Here is a 20,764-nt window from a genome sequence, read left to right on the forward strand (position 1 = left end):
CGATATATATGTAAGATCAAGTAACTAGTTTTTACGAGTTTTAATGTTGTGAAAGAGGCATGGATTGTATTACACAGGATGTGTCATCGATCGCTAATTGCTCGGTTGCTTTCAATTAAAGCCAGTAGTCATTGGTAGACGGCGAGACATACTTCCAACCGATATGGACGTGAATGCGCGGATGAGGAATATGGAGTGAATGCTTTTTTAAAATTTTCCATCTGATTTTTAATAAAGTGTTTCTCACCTCACGTTCTCTTCCAACTGGTTTTACCTGTGACAGTGCTGTGTTTTCTAGAGCTGCTGTGAAAGTGAAATTGTATGTCCCTTTGTTTCTGGGCTGTGGTTATTTTTGAAATGGTATTCCTGATCCAATGTAAACGCTTTCTCGGTTGAAACATTGTAAGGGGTATCTTTCACTGTGGAATGTCAGAGGGTAAAACGTTGGACGTGTCATGCTCCAACTCTTAAACGCATATTTCTCAAGCTTTATATATATATATATATATAAATTTTTCTTAAGGGGGCGGCGGGTGAGGGGAGCAGGTTTGAAGACGGTCCTGCTCGGAGAGCTTATACACTGCAGTACCACGTGGGTCTTCTCCTACCCGAATTCCCCCAACCCCACAGCCTCATCCTTTGCCAAACTCCATATCCCCGCATCGATTTACTCACCAAGCGGTTTTTTTATTTTTATTATTATTATTATTTATTTTTTTTTTTAATTCTGTCCCGGGTTCTGACTTGCCACGTGATAATTAAAAAAAAAAAACCAAAAAAACAAACAAAAAAAAACACACGCGGGGATTAGGGTTGACCACGATGTCCAAATCTGAGAAGAAAAACCGGTCTTGAATATTTGAAGCTAAGAGTTCGTGTAAAAGAGAATCGGCGTGGCCTGGTTGGATTTGAGGTAATGGCTTCACGAGTTTGTCTTTACACCAGCTGCTGGAAAGGGCCATGCACGCATTCTGAGGAACTTGACGGTACTTTTGCATGTTCAAAATGCTTCAGCCCACAAAATTGTCAGAACTTAACCATACCCAACTCGACCACACAGTTACATCTCTTTGCACCAGGCAATAGCGTGTATGCCAAACACAAAACGACCCGCAGCCCAAAGTTTGTCATTCAGTAAATGTATCCCTTTTTGATATTTCGGCAACCAATAATGAAGCCTCAACTTTACTCAGAATTCAGTTACATAACCGGATTGCTCGCGGATATTTCACTACGAAAACAAACTTGGTCATTTGGGGTTGTATTCAGTATAATTCATTGTCCACTCACTAAGGCTATTCTTGGGACAATTTAGAAATGTTAAAAAAATATATATATATAAAAACCCCTCCAAAAAAATTTACATCGCTGCGGATTACTGAATCGGTACAAAGCGAGCTGAAAGAAAAAATCGAAATGGACTGACCAACCAGTACAAATTCATCAACTGACCCATTTCACCCACCCCCCTTTACCTCATTCCTTCACACCTTCACCACTCCTTTCCAGCTGAACTGTCTTTTGGACTGGCATACATTTCCACAGAAGAAAAAGTGGGAGTGATGGTCCTTGGTTACAGACCGGACAGAGGCGCTCACTGCTTCCCCCCTTGACGACACGAAACGACGTGGAAGTGGCTAACGACAGTTAGATTTATATTCAGTGTCGATTACTGCGGGTTCAAACCCAGAACCAATCTCGCAAAATGGCTTCAGCTACGCTGAGGAGCCGAGAGATTCCTCCAGAACGGGTACCAGAGTATCCTGTGGAGTCGAACCCTCAAATGGAACTCACCTACACAGGCAACACTGGAAACGACATGGGCATCTCCACGATGGGGTTCCGTTCAGCCAAGTACAATCCCAGTGAGTGGCACGAAGGGAACTACGCAAAATACTACCAGTCGTTCGTCGACAGGGATCAATCCGAACGAAACAGACACGAATCAAAACGAACACGCAACGAAACAGGAGAGTTGGCAAACGCAACACAAGACGACGTGACGAAGAAACTGGGCGAACGATGCGAGGATTTAGATTTCTGGAAATCCGAGTTGAATAGGGAGATTCAGGATGTGATTGACGTGACGGACAATCTGTTGGCGCAGAAAAAACGACTGGAGAACGCCCTGCGTGCCGCAGAGATAGCTCTGCACATCTCCACTGACAACCTCAATTGTCGACAGCGCCGGCTGGGACTGGACCTGGTGCAGGACGCCCCAGAGATCTCTCTTCTCAAGGTTGGGCAGCCAGCATGAAATATCAGTTTGTCTCTCTGCCCATGGTCAGGCAGCGATCACGAAAACGCATCATATCTGGGTCGTCACTTTTTCGTGGATTATTGCATGAGTATAAAGCGACTTGCTGAGAGAGAAAAAAAACAACCACCTTTGGTATACATGATATATTTAGACCGTGTAAGCGAGTTCTTAAAAAATCCGTACATACCTATCTCCTCCTACCCTCATTAACCCCTTCCCCTCTCACACTCCACCACTCCTGTTCCAGCCCAGCTTCGAATCTTCATGTACTTGTTTAAGGGGGGAAAGAAACTGAGTCAGAAATAAACGGTCTCGAAAATAAATCGAAAAAGGTTAGAAGACCGATAAGAAGCGTGACCAACTGCCATTTCCACATGTGCCAAAAAGAGGAAAATATGAAAAGTGTTTCCAATTTTACATGATAGCCATCATCAAATCGTTGACCTTTTTAGAGGCCATCAAAAGCAAGAAGACAAACCGCATAAGCAAAATCAGAAAATGGAAAAGAAAAAAACACAACGTAGTTTCGATTCTGACATGTGATATTCGTGCTCATATATTTTGCACCCTTATTCAATGTTATGCAAACAGCCAATTTGTTAAGAGTTCACTTGATATGGATGACAGTTAACGAAGCACTTTTTGCCCCATGACACTTTCACTTTCAAAGAAACACGCGCACACAATCACGGTGACAAAACACACAGACACACGCACACGCATACACACACTCGTACGTCTACACTGTATCCAAGTACACACACACACACACACGCACTCTCTCCCTCTCCGTCACACACACACACACACTCGCACTGACGCACGCACAAACAAGCGCGCGCATACACGTCAACAGCTGCATGCTACCACTAGTGCACGCACGCTCTCGGTCGTTGTGTCTCGCCTTTCACAGACAACACCACGACCACAACACACACACACACACACACACACCACCACCACCACCGCACAGCAACACATACACGCATAGGTACGTAAAAAACCGTATCCTTCCACTAACACGGGCCCGCTCACACGCACGCACGCGCGAGCACAAATGCGCGCACACACATAAATGCATGCACACACACGCGTGCGCACAAAAACTTAGACGCGCGCACGCACGAATGCACACACACTTTCAGTATCAGTATCAGTCGCTCAAGGAGGCGTCACTGCGTTCGGTCAAATCCATATACGCTACACAACATCTGCCAAGCAGATGCTTGACCAGCAGCATAACCCAACGCGCGTTGTCAGGCCTTGAGAAAAAAAAAAAAATAACACACTTACACGCCCACACATGCGCGCGCACGCATTTTTAAAATCAAAATATACATGTATGTAGCTTACAGAAATAAACAAAAATGTTTTTTGTTCCAGGAAGTTGAGATTATCAACAATGTAAGAGATCTTCTGCAGAACACGCTCGCTCAAACGGAAAAGCAGATCAGGTGATTATATTCATAATAAACACCGCTGTGTACTGTATTGGCTATATACGTTGTGACTCATGGAATATACTTGAGTTACAAAAAGCCAGAAAGTAATCCGTGAACATTCAATGATGTTTGCTGCTTTTCCTTGATGTTCACACAAGGGAAAACATTTCAGGCAGCGTTCCAAAACAACAACAACCCGTTGTCGAGATTATTTTCCTTTTTATTTTTATAGTTTTAGAAGATGCAGTTTTATTTATCTTGTTTACGTTTAATTGATGTTTTTTCATCTAGTATTTGAATCTGCAGTTTTATTTATGTTGTTTTATTTATAGTTTTATAAGATGCAGTCTTATTTATGTTGTTTATGTTTAACTGATGTTCCCTCATCTGGGTTTTGAATCTGCAGTTTCATTTATTCTGTTTGTTTCTTCACATCTATTTGTTGCCGTCCCACCTTCCACTCCTCTCACTGCTCCTTCACAATTCACCACCACCACCCAACCCCCATCCCCCACAGCAGTACCCGGATTTGTTCTGTCGTATTATCAGCGTCAGTGGTCCACAGGGAACTTCGAAAGATACGCCGCTATAGTCCATCCAGCCGAGGAGACGCCGCATAATGCCTGAGTCGCTTCGGTGGCGTTCAGTGGTGCCTGTCTGTTCGTATTTACTCCCCCACCCCTATCCACACTAATGAAAATTGTTTAGTCGCTATCCCCGAAAACGGAGTATGGCTGCCTACATGGCGGGGTAAAAACGGTCATACATGTAAAAGTCCGTTTGTGTACATACGAGTGAACGTGGGAGTTGCAGCCCACGAACGAAGAAGTTTAGTCGCCGAGTCAGACTGAGTGAACGTCTCACCAGAAGTGGAACTCGTCATTGTATCCCTCCATGAACCATCTAACAAATGAATATCTCACCTGGACGGGGATCGTCATTATGTGCCTGCAGTGACAGTGTATGGACATCCTCCCATTGACAGTCCCATGAACCAACCGACGAATGAACATGTCTCCAGAAATGGATCTCGCCATTGTGTCCTTCCACCGACAGTACCATGAATCAAATGATGAATGAAAATCTCTAATGGCCGTCCAGCCCATGGATAACCCCACATTTATTTCATTCATTCTATTTTATTTTGTTTTGTTGTTGTTGCAAGAACTCGTACAAAGCGCGGAATTGAAGATGGTGGGGTGGTAGTGATGGCGGGGGATCTGAAGAGGTCACCATGAGAGAACGTCATTGCTAAATCTGACGGTAGATACTTCTCAGATCTGGGCGTTCTTTTCTGTGTTTTCACGATGATGGATGAAGGGTGCTGTTGCTGTCGCTGCCAACATATACCTATTTAAGTGTCAGGATATGAAAGAGCTGTATTGTACACTTTTATGATGTGAATTATTCCGGTGTCGACCAAGTCCGTGAGATCGAGAAAACTGCTGGGCTGATAGAGAAACCAATTTTGAGCAAAATTCTGAAACACGTATATGCGCAGTAGATTTAAGGCACTCGACTGTTTGGACTGTCATTTCCCGTTCGGGCTGAAGCACAATATATACCACAAGATATATACGGCAACGGCCACGGGCCAAAAAACTGTAACAGCAGGCCTCAGTGTGATTGGATTCACAATGTAAGAGTGGTTAAAAACAAAAGAGTGCCTCCCACTGCAACAAGCTTTCAACTTTTTACAACAACAAACAAAAACGGATGCAGGAATAAATTAGAGCAGCTTATTTTTTCGATTCAGACATTTTGCTGCATTAACTGTGATCAGTTCTTTTCTGTGCGCAGTATACCGAAGTTTATCTCTTGTCTAGAAGACATACTCCGTTTTCGGGGGGTAGTCTGGATCATTAAAAAAATTTTTTTTTAAAGTCTTCACTTAGGCCAGCGGTATCGCAGCGTTTGGAACACAGCAGTTCCCTTATGCTCAGCGCAGATAGCTGCGCATCATTTACGGCTTTGTTTATTTCATTTTTACCTAATTTGTTACAAGCGCTCTCCCAAGTCTTCAACAGCGTAATGTTCTTAAATCTGGTGATGGGGACGTTTCCTGTGGTCAACTGTCGTCACGCTTTGTGTTGTGGGCAAAACAGTACCTTTCTACGTCCCCCCCCCACCCCCCCACCCCAAGAATTTGCTTTAAAAAACAACAACAAAAAAACAACAACTGGCACATAGATTTGGGGATCCAATGATGAACTGCTTTTTCTTGGACGTTCTGTAGTCATAAAATAGATCATCTTGGTCTTGCCATTCATCTGGGCATGAACCGATCTGACCATCTCACTCTTAGTGTCAAACCGTCATAATTGTCTTTCTTCAGGTCAGCAGTTGATGAAATTATGTCATTCCGTGATGGTGCTGGTTATGTTTGTTCAACAGAGTTGTTCTAAGCAGTTGATAACCTTCAGTCTCAGGAGAGTCCCGAGTTTGCTTATTTTCTTTTCCCCATTTGTAGCTTTCTGCTAAATGCTGAATATGCTCCAAGTAACAAGTAACTGTCCATCTTATCATTTACATGAAGATTTATAGGAACAATCTCCTTGGTGACATTGTCAGCATAGCAAGAAATTATCCACACAAATCACAAAGGAGCAGGTGCAGTGTTACAGTGGCATTGTCAACCACAACTGGGAATTCATGTTTGACACCACGACAGTACCAGTGTGTGTAACTGGAAGTTACGATGTAATAATAATTTGCAATGTTTTTAAAAGCGAATATGTGAAATGCTTTTATTTGAGAACATATGTTTATTACTCTTGTTTAATCAAGTTATCCGCACGTGTGTGTGTGTGTGTGTGTTGGGGGGGGATGGGGGGGGGGGGGGGGGGGGGGGGGGTGCGGTGGTGTGCTGATTATCTGGTTGTGGTTTTCCGCAATTCATCTTTATTCTTATCTTATCTGTCTATTATAATCAATGTGCAGTATAGTAGGCTATGTTTATAATTATATTCAAATAATGTTTCTTAATTCTTTCTGTTTTTACATTAAGAATACTAGTTATTACCTGCATTGTGTGTGGATGTATGTATGAAACGATGTATGTGATATTTTTTACATTTGTATCTTCGTAATATTTGTAGGGGCTGTTGTTATGGTCTCTATGTTGTTTACTTGTCTATGTTGTGATAATGCACCTGACCAAATTTCTCCAGTTGGAGATAATAAAGTTATTCTTATCTTATCTTATCTTAATGGAGAAGAAAACTATGATTGAGCAGATTCTTCATTCATCGTGGCTCATCTTGCTCGGTACATGTGAATTTGAATTGGGCCTCAAGTGTCTGGCATGCGACAGATTACTGTTTGTTTGAAACAAGTGTCATAATCGTGATAAAGTGTATATGCCTTTGTGGATTTTTTTGTGTGTGTGTGCGCGCGCGCGCGTGCGTGTGTGTGCTAATCAGCCGTGATCGAGCTCATCCTTGTGGCAATGTATTTTTACTTTTCCTAGATTGCAGGGAAACATTCATATGTAATGTATTCATCCTGTCTTAGTAATATTCAGTTCAGCCAAGATACACATAAACTGAAAACAAAACCATATGCTTTGTCGACCAGTTTATATTTATCTGTAGTGTTCATTTAGATGATAAAAAAGAAAAGAAAAAAAAAGCTTCCGAACGAGTGTGTGATGCATTTCCATGCCAGCGTGAGAAACTTTATTACTAGAATTAAATATATTTATTTATTTTATGACGATGGCTAGCTATTCTTTACCTGAAATCTTTGTTTTGTGTGTCCAGACTAAATCGGGATGCCAAATACAACTTGGAGAAGGACTGGAGTGACAAGAAAGAAGCCCTTGACATTGACTCCCATTGTGCTTCACTCAGAAATCATTCAACCAACAAACAGTTCCATGATGGGGCAGCCAAGTTTGAAGAGGTGTAAGTCCGTTGGGATAAGGGGGTTAAGGAAAATAAAACTATATGTGTGCAATGAACTCAGTGACCAAAGAAGACAGGTACAATAACTCTCTTGCTTTCGCACGTTTCACAGAAAAATTCTTCCTAGTGTTTGTATGTAACTGGTGTGAATACAAGAGGGTTAATTGGTACACCGTGCAACGATGTTTCGGTTTATCAAGGAGGCGTCACTGCGCTCGGACAAATCCATATACGCTACACTACACCTGCTAGGCAGATCCCTGACAAGCATCGATGATATTCCAAAATAATCATCCAGTGTGTTCTTATGTTTTGTTGAGTACTGTACACGAGCACTATACATATTACATTAAGTTTGTTCCAGCTTATGACAAAAAAAAGGAAGTGGGTCAAAAGAAAAAGTATTGTTCCGACTAAAACCATGTAAGTAGAAACGTTAATACTGAAGAACTCCGCATACCAGTATGAACAGCTGTCTCTGTGAGGTACGCTGGAAAAACTGTGGAGATGCTATGACTCAGGAAACTCACAAACTTAACTCCAGTGGACGACAGGACAAACACGCTCATGGCGTCGGATTTTTCGTTCATAAAGACGCTGTGAACTCTGTCATGGGGTACCGAACTATATCCAGCCGGCTTACTGCCATATGCTTGAAGGCAACCCAATTCAACATCTCCATCAAGCAGGCTTATGCACCAACAGAGTGATTATGACGACGAGGCTGTGGAAGATTTCTACGAACAAGTGCAAGAAGGTTTGGATCAAACCACCAAGAAAGATATAGTTATTGTGCATGGGGTCTGGAACGCCAAGGTAGGAGAGGATGCTTACAACAACTGGAAAGGCACTTGCCGATTGTCCTGCAATGACAAGTCAAACAACAGAGGCACTAGGCTCTTGGAATTTTGCCAGATACAACTTGTTATGGCGAACACGATCGGCATGCACAAATCATCCAGAAGGTGGAGTTGGCACCATGCAGACGGAGAGCACCACAGCCGAATAGACAACATCACGGTCAAAAAGCGTTTCCAGTCAAGTGTGAGCACTGCCAAACAAGAACTTTCCCAGGAGCTGATGTCGGAACTGATCATGACCTTGTGAGGATGACATACCGCCTCCACCTGAAGAGTATTTAAAAAAAGAAAAAGAAAAAAGAAAGACCACATAGGAATCAAGTTCGACCTCGACAAAAGACCACGTCTTCTTAGATTTTAAGAAACCCTTGTGGGTAACCACAAAGCTGTACATCAACGCCAATCTGATCAAGGTGATACAGTGTCTGTATGAAAAGACCAGCAGCGCAGTCTGCTTCAATGGCAGCATTGGAGACTGGTTCAGAATAACTGTTGGACCTGAGCTGGACAAGGCTGTTTACTATCTCCCGCTCTCTTCACCATCTTCCCGGAGAGGATTATGATTGACGCACTTTAACGGCCAAGAAAGTACAGTCAGCATCGGTGGCAGGACAATCATCAACCTGCATTTTGCCGATGACACTGACGGATTGGCAATGAATGAAGAAGAGCTCGTGAACCAGGTGGAATGCCTTGACAAAACATCTGCAGCTTATGGCATGGAGATCAGCACAAAGAAGACCAAACTGATGACCAACAACCCCAGCAGCATCGTCACCGATTCTGGAATCAACGGTGAAAATTGGAAACTGTCCTAAGCTTCAAGTATCCGGGAGCAATCGTTTCAGACGAAGGATCCAAGCCAGAAATACTTTCCAGGATGGCTCAGACAGCAAAAGCGCTGACAAAACTGAGGCCCATCTGGAATGACAGCAACATCACGCCCAGCTCAAAGGTCCTTTGTCATTTCCATATGTCTGTATGCTTGCGAAACATGGACCTTGACAACCGAACTAGAAAATAAAATACAGGTCACAGAGAAGAGATGCTTCCGAAAGATCCTTGGCATCACATAAAGGGACTACATCACAAACGATGAAGTGCGTAGAAGAATCAGACAAGCTACTGGGCCACATGAGGATCTAGTGACCAATGTAAAGAAAAGGAAATTGAAGTTGTATGGCCACGTCTCGCATTCACCAGAACTGGCCCAGACCTTTCTGCATCTCAGAGTAGACAGGTGTAACCGTGAGGGATGGAGGAGGCTGGTTGCCAAATATGTGGTGCCCCACAATCTATGAGAGTACGGTAAAGACAGATAGATAGAGTAACGAGTCTGTATCTTTCATAATGTCTAGAGGTTGTGTTGCTAACGTTTGTTATTCTGTGTCAGTCATCTTTAATGTAAAAAAATTGTTAAAGTCTGATGAATCTCGCTTACAATCAAGGAGACGTTTTAGCGGATTCAGTGCCTGTCACCATGCATAAAGGTTAAGTCCAGTAAATCTGCCTTGTTGTCCAGAAGATTTTTCAGTTGAAGCTGTTAAAGTAGCCGACAGTATGCTTGCTCTATTTCTTGTGGAGAGGAGTTCCACAGGTTATAAGTACCGTTACATAGGGAGGAAAATGCTTTGATAGTCATCTGCACTTTTTTCCTTTCTTTCTTTTCTTCTTTTTTTACCATTATTAAAATTCTCTTTTTCGTTCCTCCAAGAAAGTGTACATGAACATGGTGTTGCAGTCAGAGCACCCCTGAATCGTGGGCCCAGTTCACCCATGACAACATCGCCCGGGCAGAACATGAACGCATGGCCTCCATCCAGCTGAGCACACTGATAGACAACGTGCTGGACGACACGTCACGTGATATGTATGAGCAGTACGACACCGTCAACGTCGACTTGCACAACCGTCTGGCAGAAGAGGAGGATGCCAAAGCCAAGCTGGAGGAAAACTTGAGGAGGGTCAGAAACACTAAGGAACCACTCTGTCACTTTCCTGCTGACCTTTTCGTAGATTATTACTTGATTTATTCCTTTAGGAGCAAGGCCACAACAGAAGTCTTCCATTGAACTTGGTTCCTCCACATTCAATAGGATTCGTTTTTCACTGGAGAAGAACAACCAGACCTTGAAGAAACTTATTTCTTTTGAGCTCTAGATAATCTTGAGATGAAGAAATGTTGTTCTTACCTTACCAGTTCTTCTGATGTGTGTCTGGGCCCCTTGTTTCTCAGTGTCCCAGTTAGGTGAAGGTATCAATTTCCTCAGTGCACAGTTGTTTAATGTGATTGTGTCTGATATAGCTGTAATGATCTTCAGGACTTTGGCTTTCTCCTTTATGGATGTTGAGAACCGTTGGTGTTCAGGTGGTTGCCAGCTCTAATTTTTTTCCCCTTGACTAGACCTGCTTTTAGCAGCGGGATAATGCCACCAGATCATATGCAAAATGTAGGTCCTTTGGTTCGGCCCAGTATCCAACTGAATTCTGAGATTCCTCTGTTCTGATGTCTTCATGTCCCAGTCATTGACCAGGGGGAAAAGGAATTGAGATAACCAGCTTGCCAGACCCCAGTCTTCACCTGGAAACCTGGTTTGGTGAATTGTCCTCTGTGAATCGCCCTATGGGTCATTCCCTCATTTGAGTTCTTGATCAGGCTAAGTGGTTTTGTCGACACGCCAGAATATGGGGCAGCTTCCATGAGGGTCTCCTTTTCCACACTGCCAGAGCCTTTTCATAATCAACAAAGCTGACATAGAAAGAGATGTCAGTCTCCAACAACTGCTCTGCGAAGATATATAGCGTTGGCATTGTTGATGGAAGCATTTATCTGGTCTCATTGCTGTGGATCAACTGCTGCATTCATTCTTTCCATGAAAACTGTTGGAAACTTTCCCTGTTACTGGCTGGTGTGTGTACAGGCTCTGCATTCCTTCCATTGCATTACACCTAAGAAGTCATTTGCAGCCACAGAATAAACAAAAACAAATATCAAGCACATATAATGAACGGAAAAAAGGCCTAAGTGAGGCAGAGAAAAACACCAGCTTATAATTTGAATCACTGTTGGCCATAGAAATGAATTAAAGCGGAAAGTGCTCAGCACTAAAGAGAGCAAATCATGCTGACTGGCTCAAGCCAGAAACAGACCAGGCTGCCTTATGAATTCATCAGCCATAAAGGAAATTTTCTATCTAAAATTACGTTTAAATAACATACTTACCGTGACCCAACTAGTGCAGACTCCGGCAGGGGTCTGACATTCCTGTCCTGTGCAAACTACTATCCGCCTATGCGGAGAAAACGAAAGTACTACGGCCGATAACCTCCCGGAAGTAGGTAACCTCCCCTTTGTCTCGCTGGCTAGCGCCCTCTTTTGACGGCAATATGCCATCACCAGCGCAGCGAGCAGGGAGAACAGGAAGCGGGGAGGACGGGAGGGTCTTAAATTTGGGTCACGGTAAGTATGTTATTTAAACGTAATTTTAGATAGAAAATTTCCTTTTAATTACACATACTTAACCGTGACCCAACTAGTGCAAAATAGCGCGACAAGGTGGAGGGCTCGCCTGTTCTACTGTCTGTGTGCTGCGATGGCCTGTTGTGCAACTACCACAGAAGTGATACCTCTTGAGCCATCATCCCGCAGGCGTGCGACGTCTCTCAGGTTGAAGTCGATGAGGTGGCAGGGTTTTCCCAGTAGGCAGCATCCATGATGTCTTGCAGCCTGTGTTGAGTGCGCTAAGGCAAGAGAAGAGGACCATACTCTGACTTCATGTGCTCTGGCTGAGGAGGCATCAAGTCTCAATCCTTCTGTTCTATTGCCAGTGCGCTGCGATGGCCTGTTGTGTGACCACTGCAGAAGCAACGCCTCTTGAGCCATCATCCCTAAAGCGATAGATGTCCGTCAAGTAGAATTCGATGAAGGTAGAGTGTACTGTGTCACCTAAGGATATTAGTGCGGGAAAAGAAGACTGAGGTCCGCAGCTGTATTTTGGGAGAGGTCTGTGGACCACAGCTGTGCTGATAAATGTAGCGCAAAGAAAATCTCTTTGGTGAGTTGAATCCATACTTTACTGAGAGCCCTTCGAATCAAAGGAAGGGAAGGAGACACATACCGTATAGGGTTGTCTCATTTGAGCGCGGTTGAGCGTCAATGCAAGGAGGTGCACATGTGGTTTGATCTGATGATTCCACATCGGCTGTGGGCCGATAGTGGAAGTGATATATGTGTCTGGAGGAAACTGTGGCACGAGACAGAGGTAGGCCACCATGTTGGACTTGCCTGAGGCGTGACGTGACAGCCAGATCTGTAGAGCTCCTCCATGAGAGCTGACAGGAGATAGGCGCTCCCCCCGCCACTTTTCTTTCGTTGCCAAAAAAAAAAAAAAAAAAAAAAAGACAGCACTGGCATGTTGCCTATGCATAGAAAGGCAGACATTTGGCAACAAGAGACTTGAGGTCCCCAGTGTCTCTGGCACAGGGCTGTGTAATTGCCCAGGTAGGTACCATCACGAAGGGGCATACGGAAGGCTTGGTGGCTTCTCTACCTGAGTGTGGCATGCTGGAGTAACCTGGAGAAAGTTGTCGGCAGTCAATGGCTGGGTTGGATCAGGCTGTGGGAGTGCACTTCATGTGCCTGCAGGTCACTGAGTCTCATTCTGTGGTGGAATTCCTAATGGAAGAGGGTTTCCATGGGGAAAATTTTCGCTGAAGGTTCTTTGGAGAAAAAGGGGACTGGATCCATGACAGGCCTCAGGCTGTGTGTGGTGCGCACTAAGTCTGGGATGGAGCAGGGCGGGGGCAGGGAGGAAAGTGGCTCTAGATGTGTTGTACTGGCCATTTACATCAAATCACTGATCTGACATGCGTTTTCAGTATGGCCAACAATAAAGTGAGAGCTGTATTAACAGCGGTTTCTGAATTGCAAAGGGAAATCATTTGCAGCTTAGTCTTTCATGAAGGACTATGTCTCTCAGACTGGAAGACAAATTGCACTGGGACTTAGTGCTGTAGCCTTGACTATGTCTCTCAGACTAGAAGTCAAATTGCACTGGGACTTAGTGCTGTAGCCTTGGGGGCTAACTAGCCTTTGGGATCCGTCCCTATGGTGAGTCGTAAGGCCCTCTTGACCGAGGGAGTGGGGATGCAACTTGGGCAAAACACTCTCTACTATAAATTGTATAGTTTCAGTTTCAGTTTCAGTAGCTCAAGGAGGCGTCACTGCGTTCGGACAAATCCATATACGCTACACATATAAATTGTATAATCAAATTCCAGCCTGAATAGTCAGGGCAGCAGTTGCCTCCTCTGCTGTTCTGATGGTCATTGTCGTACACGACTGATTATCATATACTGGTCCTAGGAGGACACAAGTCAGCATGGGTAAATCCGGAAACAGCTGTTGTGTGCTTGAGGGATGAAGGTGTCCACCATGCAGGTTAAGTTGAAATGTAAGGAAGCCGGAAGGAGTTGACAGGGTCTTGTGGTGCAGCCATGTGTCTGAAAGACATGGTGCTTGCTTCCGAAGTGACAACCAAGTCATCCTCTGACAGGCTTGAGAAGGAATGCCCATCTGTAACCACAGCAGTGGTTGTGTGTTGAGGCTGAAAGGATCGTGCAGGGAAGCAGAAATTGCTTTCAAACGCCAATTGTTTGAGACATCGATGCTGGATCTCTGTTCAAGCAAGGTGACGGGGCGAACTAATGTGCTTGAATGCGGCATCTGCCGTGTCGGTATGAGTGGGCAGAAAGGTACGCCCCTGTGGGTAATGAACGGTTCGTTGTGCTTTTTGAGACGCATCCGTCCTCGTCAATATGCCTTTCTCCCGAGTGTAAAGGAAAACAATTATTACCCAGGCCTTCTGCTACTAGTGAGGAGAGGAAGAGATGGACTTAGGGTGATTGTCTCCTGCCCAGTGGGCAGTTTTTGGGCCCGCTAAAACTTGGAATGAATGAAGGGCATGTGTGTCCGAAGTGGCACCTCTAAATTGGACTGCCTCATCCCTCCTTGTACCAGGTTAGGGCATCTCTAGCCCTGTGGGTGATTGTTGTAGGCAAATGAGTTGGGTTGCCTTGTCCCTCCATGCACCAGGAGAGGGCATCCTTAGCCCTGTGGGTGGGAAGGGAGTGTGTGTGGGTCCCTAAGGACCAGCCACTACTGAGATGTGAAGGAGCATACATTCAGGTGTGAATGAGGCAGTTTTGTCTGTGAGTGCAGACGTCATCCGAAAGCAAGGAAGGGATGAATGTATGAAAATGAATCCATATATGTGCAAAGGGATTATAAACTTCCATCAACGCAAGTGATGATGTCAGGAATATGCCAATGACATGATAAGAGATCGAGTCACGAGAAATAAGCGGCTGTATAAGCATACATGTAGCGTGCACAGATACACCCAAGTAAATGGTTAAGTGTGCATAATCCTTAATGGAAAGGAATCTGTGTATGCACCTTTATATAAGAGATGTACATACGCATATGAATAATGTGCCAGTATGTAGACACAGAGAGATCTGGGCATTGTGAACAGAATGACGCAAATGCAAGTGTGCCTATACTGCTATGTAGGGAATCTCAATGAATAGATGTCAATGAACAGAGATAGAAATAAAATTGTACATGTTAATATGGAAGTCGTATGAACCTATCCCGTAAGCGCACACACCTGTGTATACCGAGGGATAAGTATACATCTATAAGTGTAAATAGAAATGTATATAAATGTAGCAAGATATTGAATTATTGTATATAAATATCTCTATCTCTCTATCTGTATATATATATACTTTTTTTAAATAATATTTTTATTATTATATATATATGTGTATAAAATATATAGAGAGATTTTTTTTTTAATAAATCAAAAAGAATAGAAGGGGAAATATTGTGATTTATTTCCTGTTATTGTGTATAACAAGAAGAGAATGGTAATAGGGTTGGTTGCCTGCAGAGGACTGTGTGCAAGTGGGGGGGGGGGGGGGGAGGGGGTGAAGACCACCAAAAGTTCAGTGGCCATTAGCCTGAGAAACAGCAAGGAAGGTGCAGTTGCTATGCAGAGTTGTGTAAAGTCCATGAATGGGCATCAGGACTCAATGAGAACCCGAAAAAACATCGTTGTTGGACAGCACGCGGGGCAGGAGTGACGTGCTGTGCGGCAAAAATAACTACAGCGTCAACCGCCTTGGTTACGAATGCGGAGTTGCCTCCCTTGGCGCCGATAATCGGCGAAAAGGATGGTGTCTTCAGAGCACATATCCCCTGGTGCGACGTGTCCTCGCTGTAGAGGGAGGGGTGTCATGCTGCGTGTGAGGGTCCGTAGTTCGATGCCACCGTAACTGGCACAGGTGAAAACGGCCGCAAGGGGAATAATTATAATGTCCCTTAGTGCCGTGGGCATCCCAACCCGAATCCGTCGCCATCGGACTCGAGACGGTCGGGGCATGTGGCATAACGGCGCCGTAATCCAGTGTTATGGACGAGGGGTTGGCAAGTCCGTCGGCTTGCCGTGGGATGTGCATCCCCCTGTAGCTGAACGGCGGTCCAACCTCGCGAATAGCTCCTGCGAGAGGACCGACGTTCACTGAGCTGTTGTGTGTTGACGCGGATAACTTGAATGGATAGACAAGATCGGCCCGAGCACTGCCGAGAGGCAGGATCGAGTTATCAAGAGGCACTTCGACGTGGAAGTGCCGATATTAGTCTGGGTAACAGCAGAGTTAGGCGATGGGGCAGAAGAATCCAGCACTGCCGAAGTTCAGTGGGGCGTGCATGTACCTGTTCTGGGTGAGGGGCGGTGCAGGCGCAAGGTGTGGCACCGGGAAGCAGAGTGGTGCATAATTGCTGCAGCAAGTTAGCGATGAGTTGCTGATTGTTTGGTTGAGCAGCTTTCTGAGACACTATTAGTGGATGGGAAACAGCAGCAATCGGCGGTGTGGCAGATGGGGTCATCACCGCATAGCTTGGTGGGACCGTGCACGCACCGGCACTGCAGGCGAGGAGCAGTGCCAGTGCAAGGGAAATAACTACGGCAGTCACCGGCAAGGTGCCGGAGCAGGGGTTGCCTCCCTTGGATCGGGCTCTCCGGACAAGGACGGGGGTGCACGTGTATGGGCGAGCGTGTCCCCTAGTGGTCCACCTTCCTCCCTACACCAGGGGAGGGCATCCCTACACGCCTCGGTTGCCATTGGATCCTCTTCTTCTTCTGTGTTCACTCGTATGTACACGAGTGGGCTTTTACGTGTATGACCGTTTTAACCCCACCATGTAGGCAGCCATACTCCGTTTTCGGGGGTGTGCATGCTGGGTATGTTCTTGTTTCCATAACCCACCGAACGCTGGCTGACATGGATTACAGGATCTTTAACGTGCGTATTTGATCTTCTGCTTGCGTATACACACGAAGGGGGTTCAGGCACTAGCAGGTCTGCACATATGTTGACCTGGGAGATCGTAAAAATCTCCACCCTTTACCCACCAGGCGCCGTCACCGTGATTCGAACCCGGGACCCTCAGATTGACAGTCCAACGCTTTAACCACTCGGCTATTGCGCCTGTCAGCCATTGGATCCGAGACGGTCGAGGCATGCCGCGTGGGGGGTCGCGTGATCCAATGGCACAGCCGCCACCACGGACACATCGCACATAAGGCCAAGTCTAGCGTGCGGATCCTAAGCCTTTTTTTGTGTGTGTGTGTGTGTGTTGTTTCCCCAAAGGGATTGTGGCATATTCCATTGGTGCAACTGTGGGTATGGGTAAAGAGGTAGAGGAGGTCGACTTGTGCACTGCAGATCGCGTCGAGTGCATTCGCGGATCGATAAAAATGACATTAAAGGCAACACTGACCCGAGTGTGGGGCAACAAACCTCTAGAAGGTGTAGGAGGTGATGGAGGTCTGGAGTCGACTGGAAACAGCGGAGGAAGTGGAGGAGGCGGCGGGTTGGCGTTGTTGAGAGGGCCAGGAGTAGAGGGCCCAGAGTGTCAGCGAATCGATTGCGATTGCGCCTTAATTTTAGCACGATCGCCCAATTGAGCTACATAATTATGTGACCTGGTTGGAGACATAATTTGACAAAAAACAAGAACGCCAGAGAATCGACAGACAGAAAATATGAAAAAACTTAGCCATATGAAGAGCACAGGAACGGGAGTCATGATGGCTGCTGGAAAAAGAGGGCGCTAGCCAGCGGGACAAAGGGGAGGTTACCTACTTCCGGGAGGTTATCGGCCATAGTACTTTAGTTTTCTCCACATAGGCGGATGGTAGTTTGCACAGGACAGGAATGTCAGACCCCTGCCGGAGTCTGCACGAGTTGGGTCATGGTTAAGTAAGTTTAATTAAAAAAAAGATTTTAAAAAAAGAAAAAGAGGCCAATAGAGGAAACCTACTGAGCTTGCACCAAATATACATACAAACCAACTTAACATTTTGTATGATAAAAGTTACAGTTCCCAAAATGATTCTTGTTGTCCACAGGTATGCAAGGAGATAGCCGATCAGGAAAAGAACATTGATGACCTGAAAGCTGCTATACGTGCCCTGGAAGACCCCTTGAAGAAAGCACAGACACGCCTGTTTCTGCGGTCTCAACGACCTGATGTGGAACTCTGCAGGGACCCAGTCCATTATGCGTCAGTTATTTGTTTTTACCCTAGTTACACTTATTAAAAAATCAGGACAGGACAGTGTGTGTTGCATATCTGAGTGCACGTGTGTTCACCTGTGTTGAGAAATTTTCTTTTGGATCATGGATTTTGATAAGAAATAATTATTTGACCTTGACTCAGGGTAAAAAAAAAAAGATCAGGGAACCTGCTTATGTGGATATTTCTCTCTAAAAAGAAAAAAAAGTGACTGACCTGACTCTTGTAGAATATATTTAACACAAGCATAGGATGAAATTAAACAAAACTGCTTTCTAATAGACTCATGGTCAATGAGAATATTCACAGACTGTCCATATGTTCTACCTTTCCCACAAAGAGATCACTAAATTCAAAGATTGTGAATCAATGGTGTTGCACAGTAGTTACTGGGGAGAGGGTGGGGAAAATGGGATAGTTATCTGTCTCAATTGAGAACACTGCACCAATGAATGAAACATTTCAATGTCATTTCCAATGTTTCAAGATTTTTACTCTTTGAATCTATGGTCTACTGCATTGTTTGATTGCTTGCACGAATGGATTTCCAAGGTCTAATGTATATCATGTTTATATTGCTTTATCCATGGACTGAGACCTGCTTGCACTAATGAATTTCCAAGGTCTAATGCATATTTGTTAGTATATGTTACACTGCTTTATCAATGGACTGATACCTCAAAACCTGCATTTTGATTTGACCACAGGATAGGCTTGAGGGCATATCGGTATAGATGGGAGAATCTGTATTAATTGTAATTTGATCACACTTTCTTGTGGAAAGTATGTAAAATCTGTCTGCCAAAGTTGAGATTTAAGGTCACATCTTACTTGAATTGTAGTAGGTACAATCCATACTGAAAGGAATAAGGTTGCAATTATCTGTAAAGCAGGGATAATGTCTGCCTGTGCTGAAAGGAATTGGGTCATAATCGATCTGTATTGTAGAGATAAGGTCTGCCATTGTTCAAGAGAACTGACACTTTTTTTTCCAGACAGAAGGGACTGTCTGTCAGAGTAAAAAGTACAAATAGGGATTACACAATACTAGAAATTAAAAGGCATTATTTACTAAACCACATTAAACTATGTATGTTGTGTTGTTTAGATTGGTGGCTGAAGTGAACGAACTCTGCCAGTCCATGGATGCTCTGAAGAATCAACTGAACCAGGCCGAGAACTCCCTGAAGGACCTTCAGGACAACCGCATGGGGTTGGAAAAGGAAATCACTGTGAAGAAAAACACCATCTTCATCGACAGGGACAAGTGCCTGACAACGCGCACACGCTACCCCTCCATCATCAAACTTAAAGGATTCCAGTAACTGTTGCCAGCCAGTCCCTGATCTTTTCTTAATTTTTTTTATAAATATTATTTTCAAATATTTTCTTCAAAATTTAATTTTGTCCCTTTCTCTGTTCAGACTGGTGGTAGGAAAACATGAGAATGAAAGGACAGGGGCGAACTTTTTGTCTTATACTTTTTAAAAAGGTCAATGTTGTTTTACATTCCAAATACTTTCAAATATGTCAAACTGAGAGTACTGGTTAAAAAAAAAATCATAAATTAAAATTTAAGGTTTAGCACATGAGCTGCTTTAGGATGGAAATCCGGAATAGTTTTGCTATAACGTCTATATGTGAAGATTTTTCATTATGCATAATTCTGTACTTTTCTTTTTAACTAAATCTGGCCCAATTATAAATGGATGGTTAACATTTTATGAAGTGCCAATTTGTTAACAGTCTGAAATTCATGTATTTATCTTTGTCATAAATACTTCAAAGTGGTGCTTGTCTATAGTTTACACTTTCATTTCCCCCAATACCAGTAAACTTGCTTTGAAGCAATATATTTACTTTGAAGCAAGTGTCTGTATGAAAGCTGCAAATGGAGAGTGATAAACTACCATTTAAAAAAAGTGTTCTTGTTAAGGTTGAGGCACATTTTCTTGGTTTTAAAATTTCACTTCCAACATGTAATTTCATGTATTTACAGAATTACGTATGAACATACAGCATGCCATCATTAACCTTTGTCATTAACCTTTAAAAAAAACAAAACAACAACAACAACAAAAACAAAAAACCAGAACATTATGTGGTTTGACTAAGTTTCCACCTGCCCTCAATGATGGTAATATATTTCAAAGTTAATTTTTGTTTTGTTTTGTTTTTGTTTTTGTCATACTTTGCAGTGAAAATCAACAACATACTAGTTTTTACCATATGAGGATGTGTGTGTGTGTGTAACACTCGCCGAAGATCTGTTAATGCATTCACGGTTTCAGCAATGGGCATTTCCTGAGCTACTTAGTTTGATACTGTTCATACCCAATACTCCAATTAGACTCAAGTTCCAGTTCAGTCTTTTATGCTGCTGCTGCTGTTGATATGGACACTGTGGTGCCTATCCTGGGTCAGAATACAAGCACTGAGCACTTTACAAACACAGAGTATTTTGCACAACAGGCTGCCTACCTGGGAACAGCTGACTGACAACCGCCATTGAGCACTCCGTTCTTTTTCCAAGTCATTCAATCATGTTTCAGTGACACACTTACACAGACATGTTACATATTATACGGATGACCGTTTTGTTTATTTACCCCACCATGTAGGCAGCCATTTTTGTGTTGACGAATAGGAGT

The 20,764-nt window shown here is 44.0% G+C and overlaps 1 protein-coding gene across 1 annotated transcript; it reads left to right on the forward strand.

Moving 5' to 3' along the window:
* Positions 1 to 1,705: 1,705 nt before the first annotated feature.
* Positions 1,706 to 20,400, forward strand: LOC143287008 (tektin-4-like). The gene is made up of 6 exons (XM_076595014.1): positions 1,706 to 2,239; positions 3,644 to 3,714; positions 7,464 to 7,607; positions 10,209 to 10,431; positions 17,947 to 18,101; positions 19,222 to 20,400. Exons 1-6 carry the CDS (start codon positions 1,706 to 1,708, stop codon positions 19,436 to 19,438), a joined length of 1,344 nt encoding a protein of 447 aa, XP_076451129.1. The 3' UTR covers positions 19,439 to 20,400.
* The last annotated feature ends 364 nt before the right edge of the window (positions 20,401 to 20,764 follow it).

The sequence above is a fragment of the Babylonia areolata genome, chromosome 1, assembly GCF_041734735.1.
Source record: "Babylonia areolata isolate BAREFJ2019XMU chromosome 1, ASM4173473v1, whole genome shotgun sequence".
Taxonomy (NCBI): Eukaryota; Metazoa; Mollusca; class Gastropoda; order Neogastropoda; family Buccinidae; genus Babylonia; species Babylonia areolata.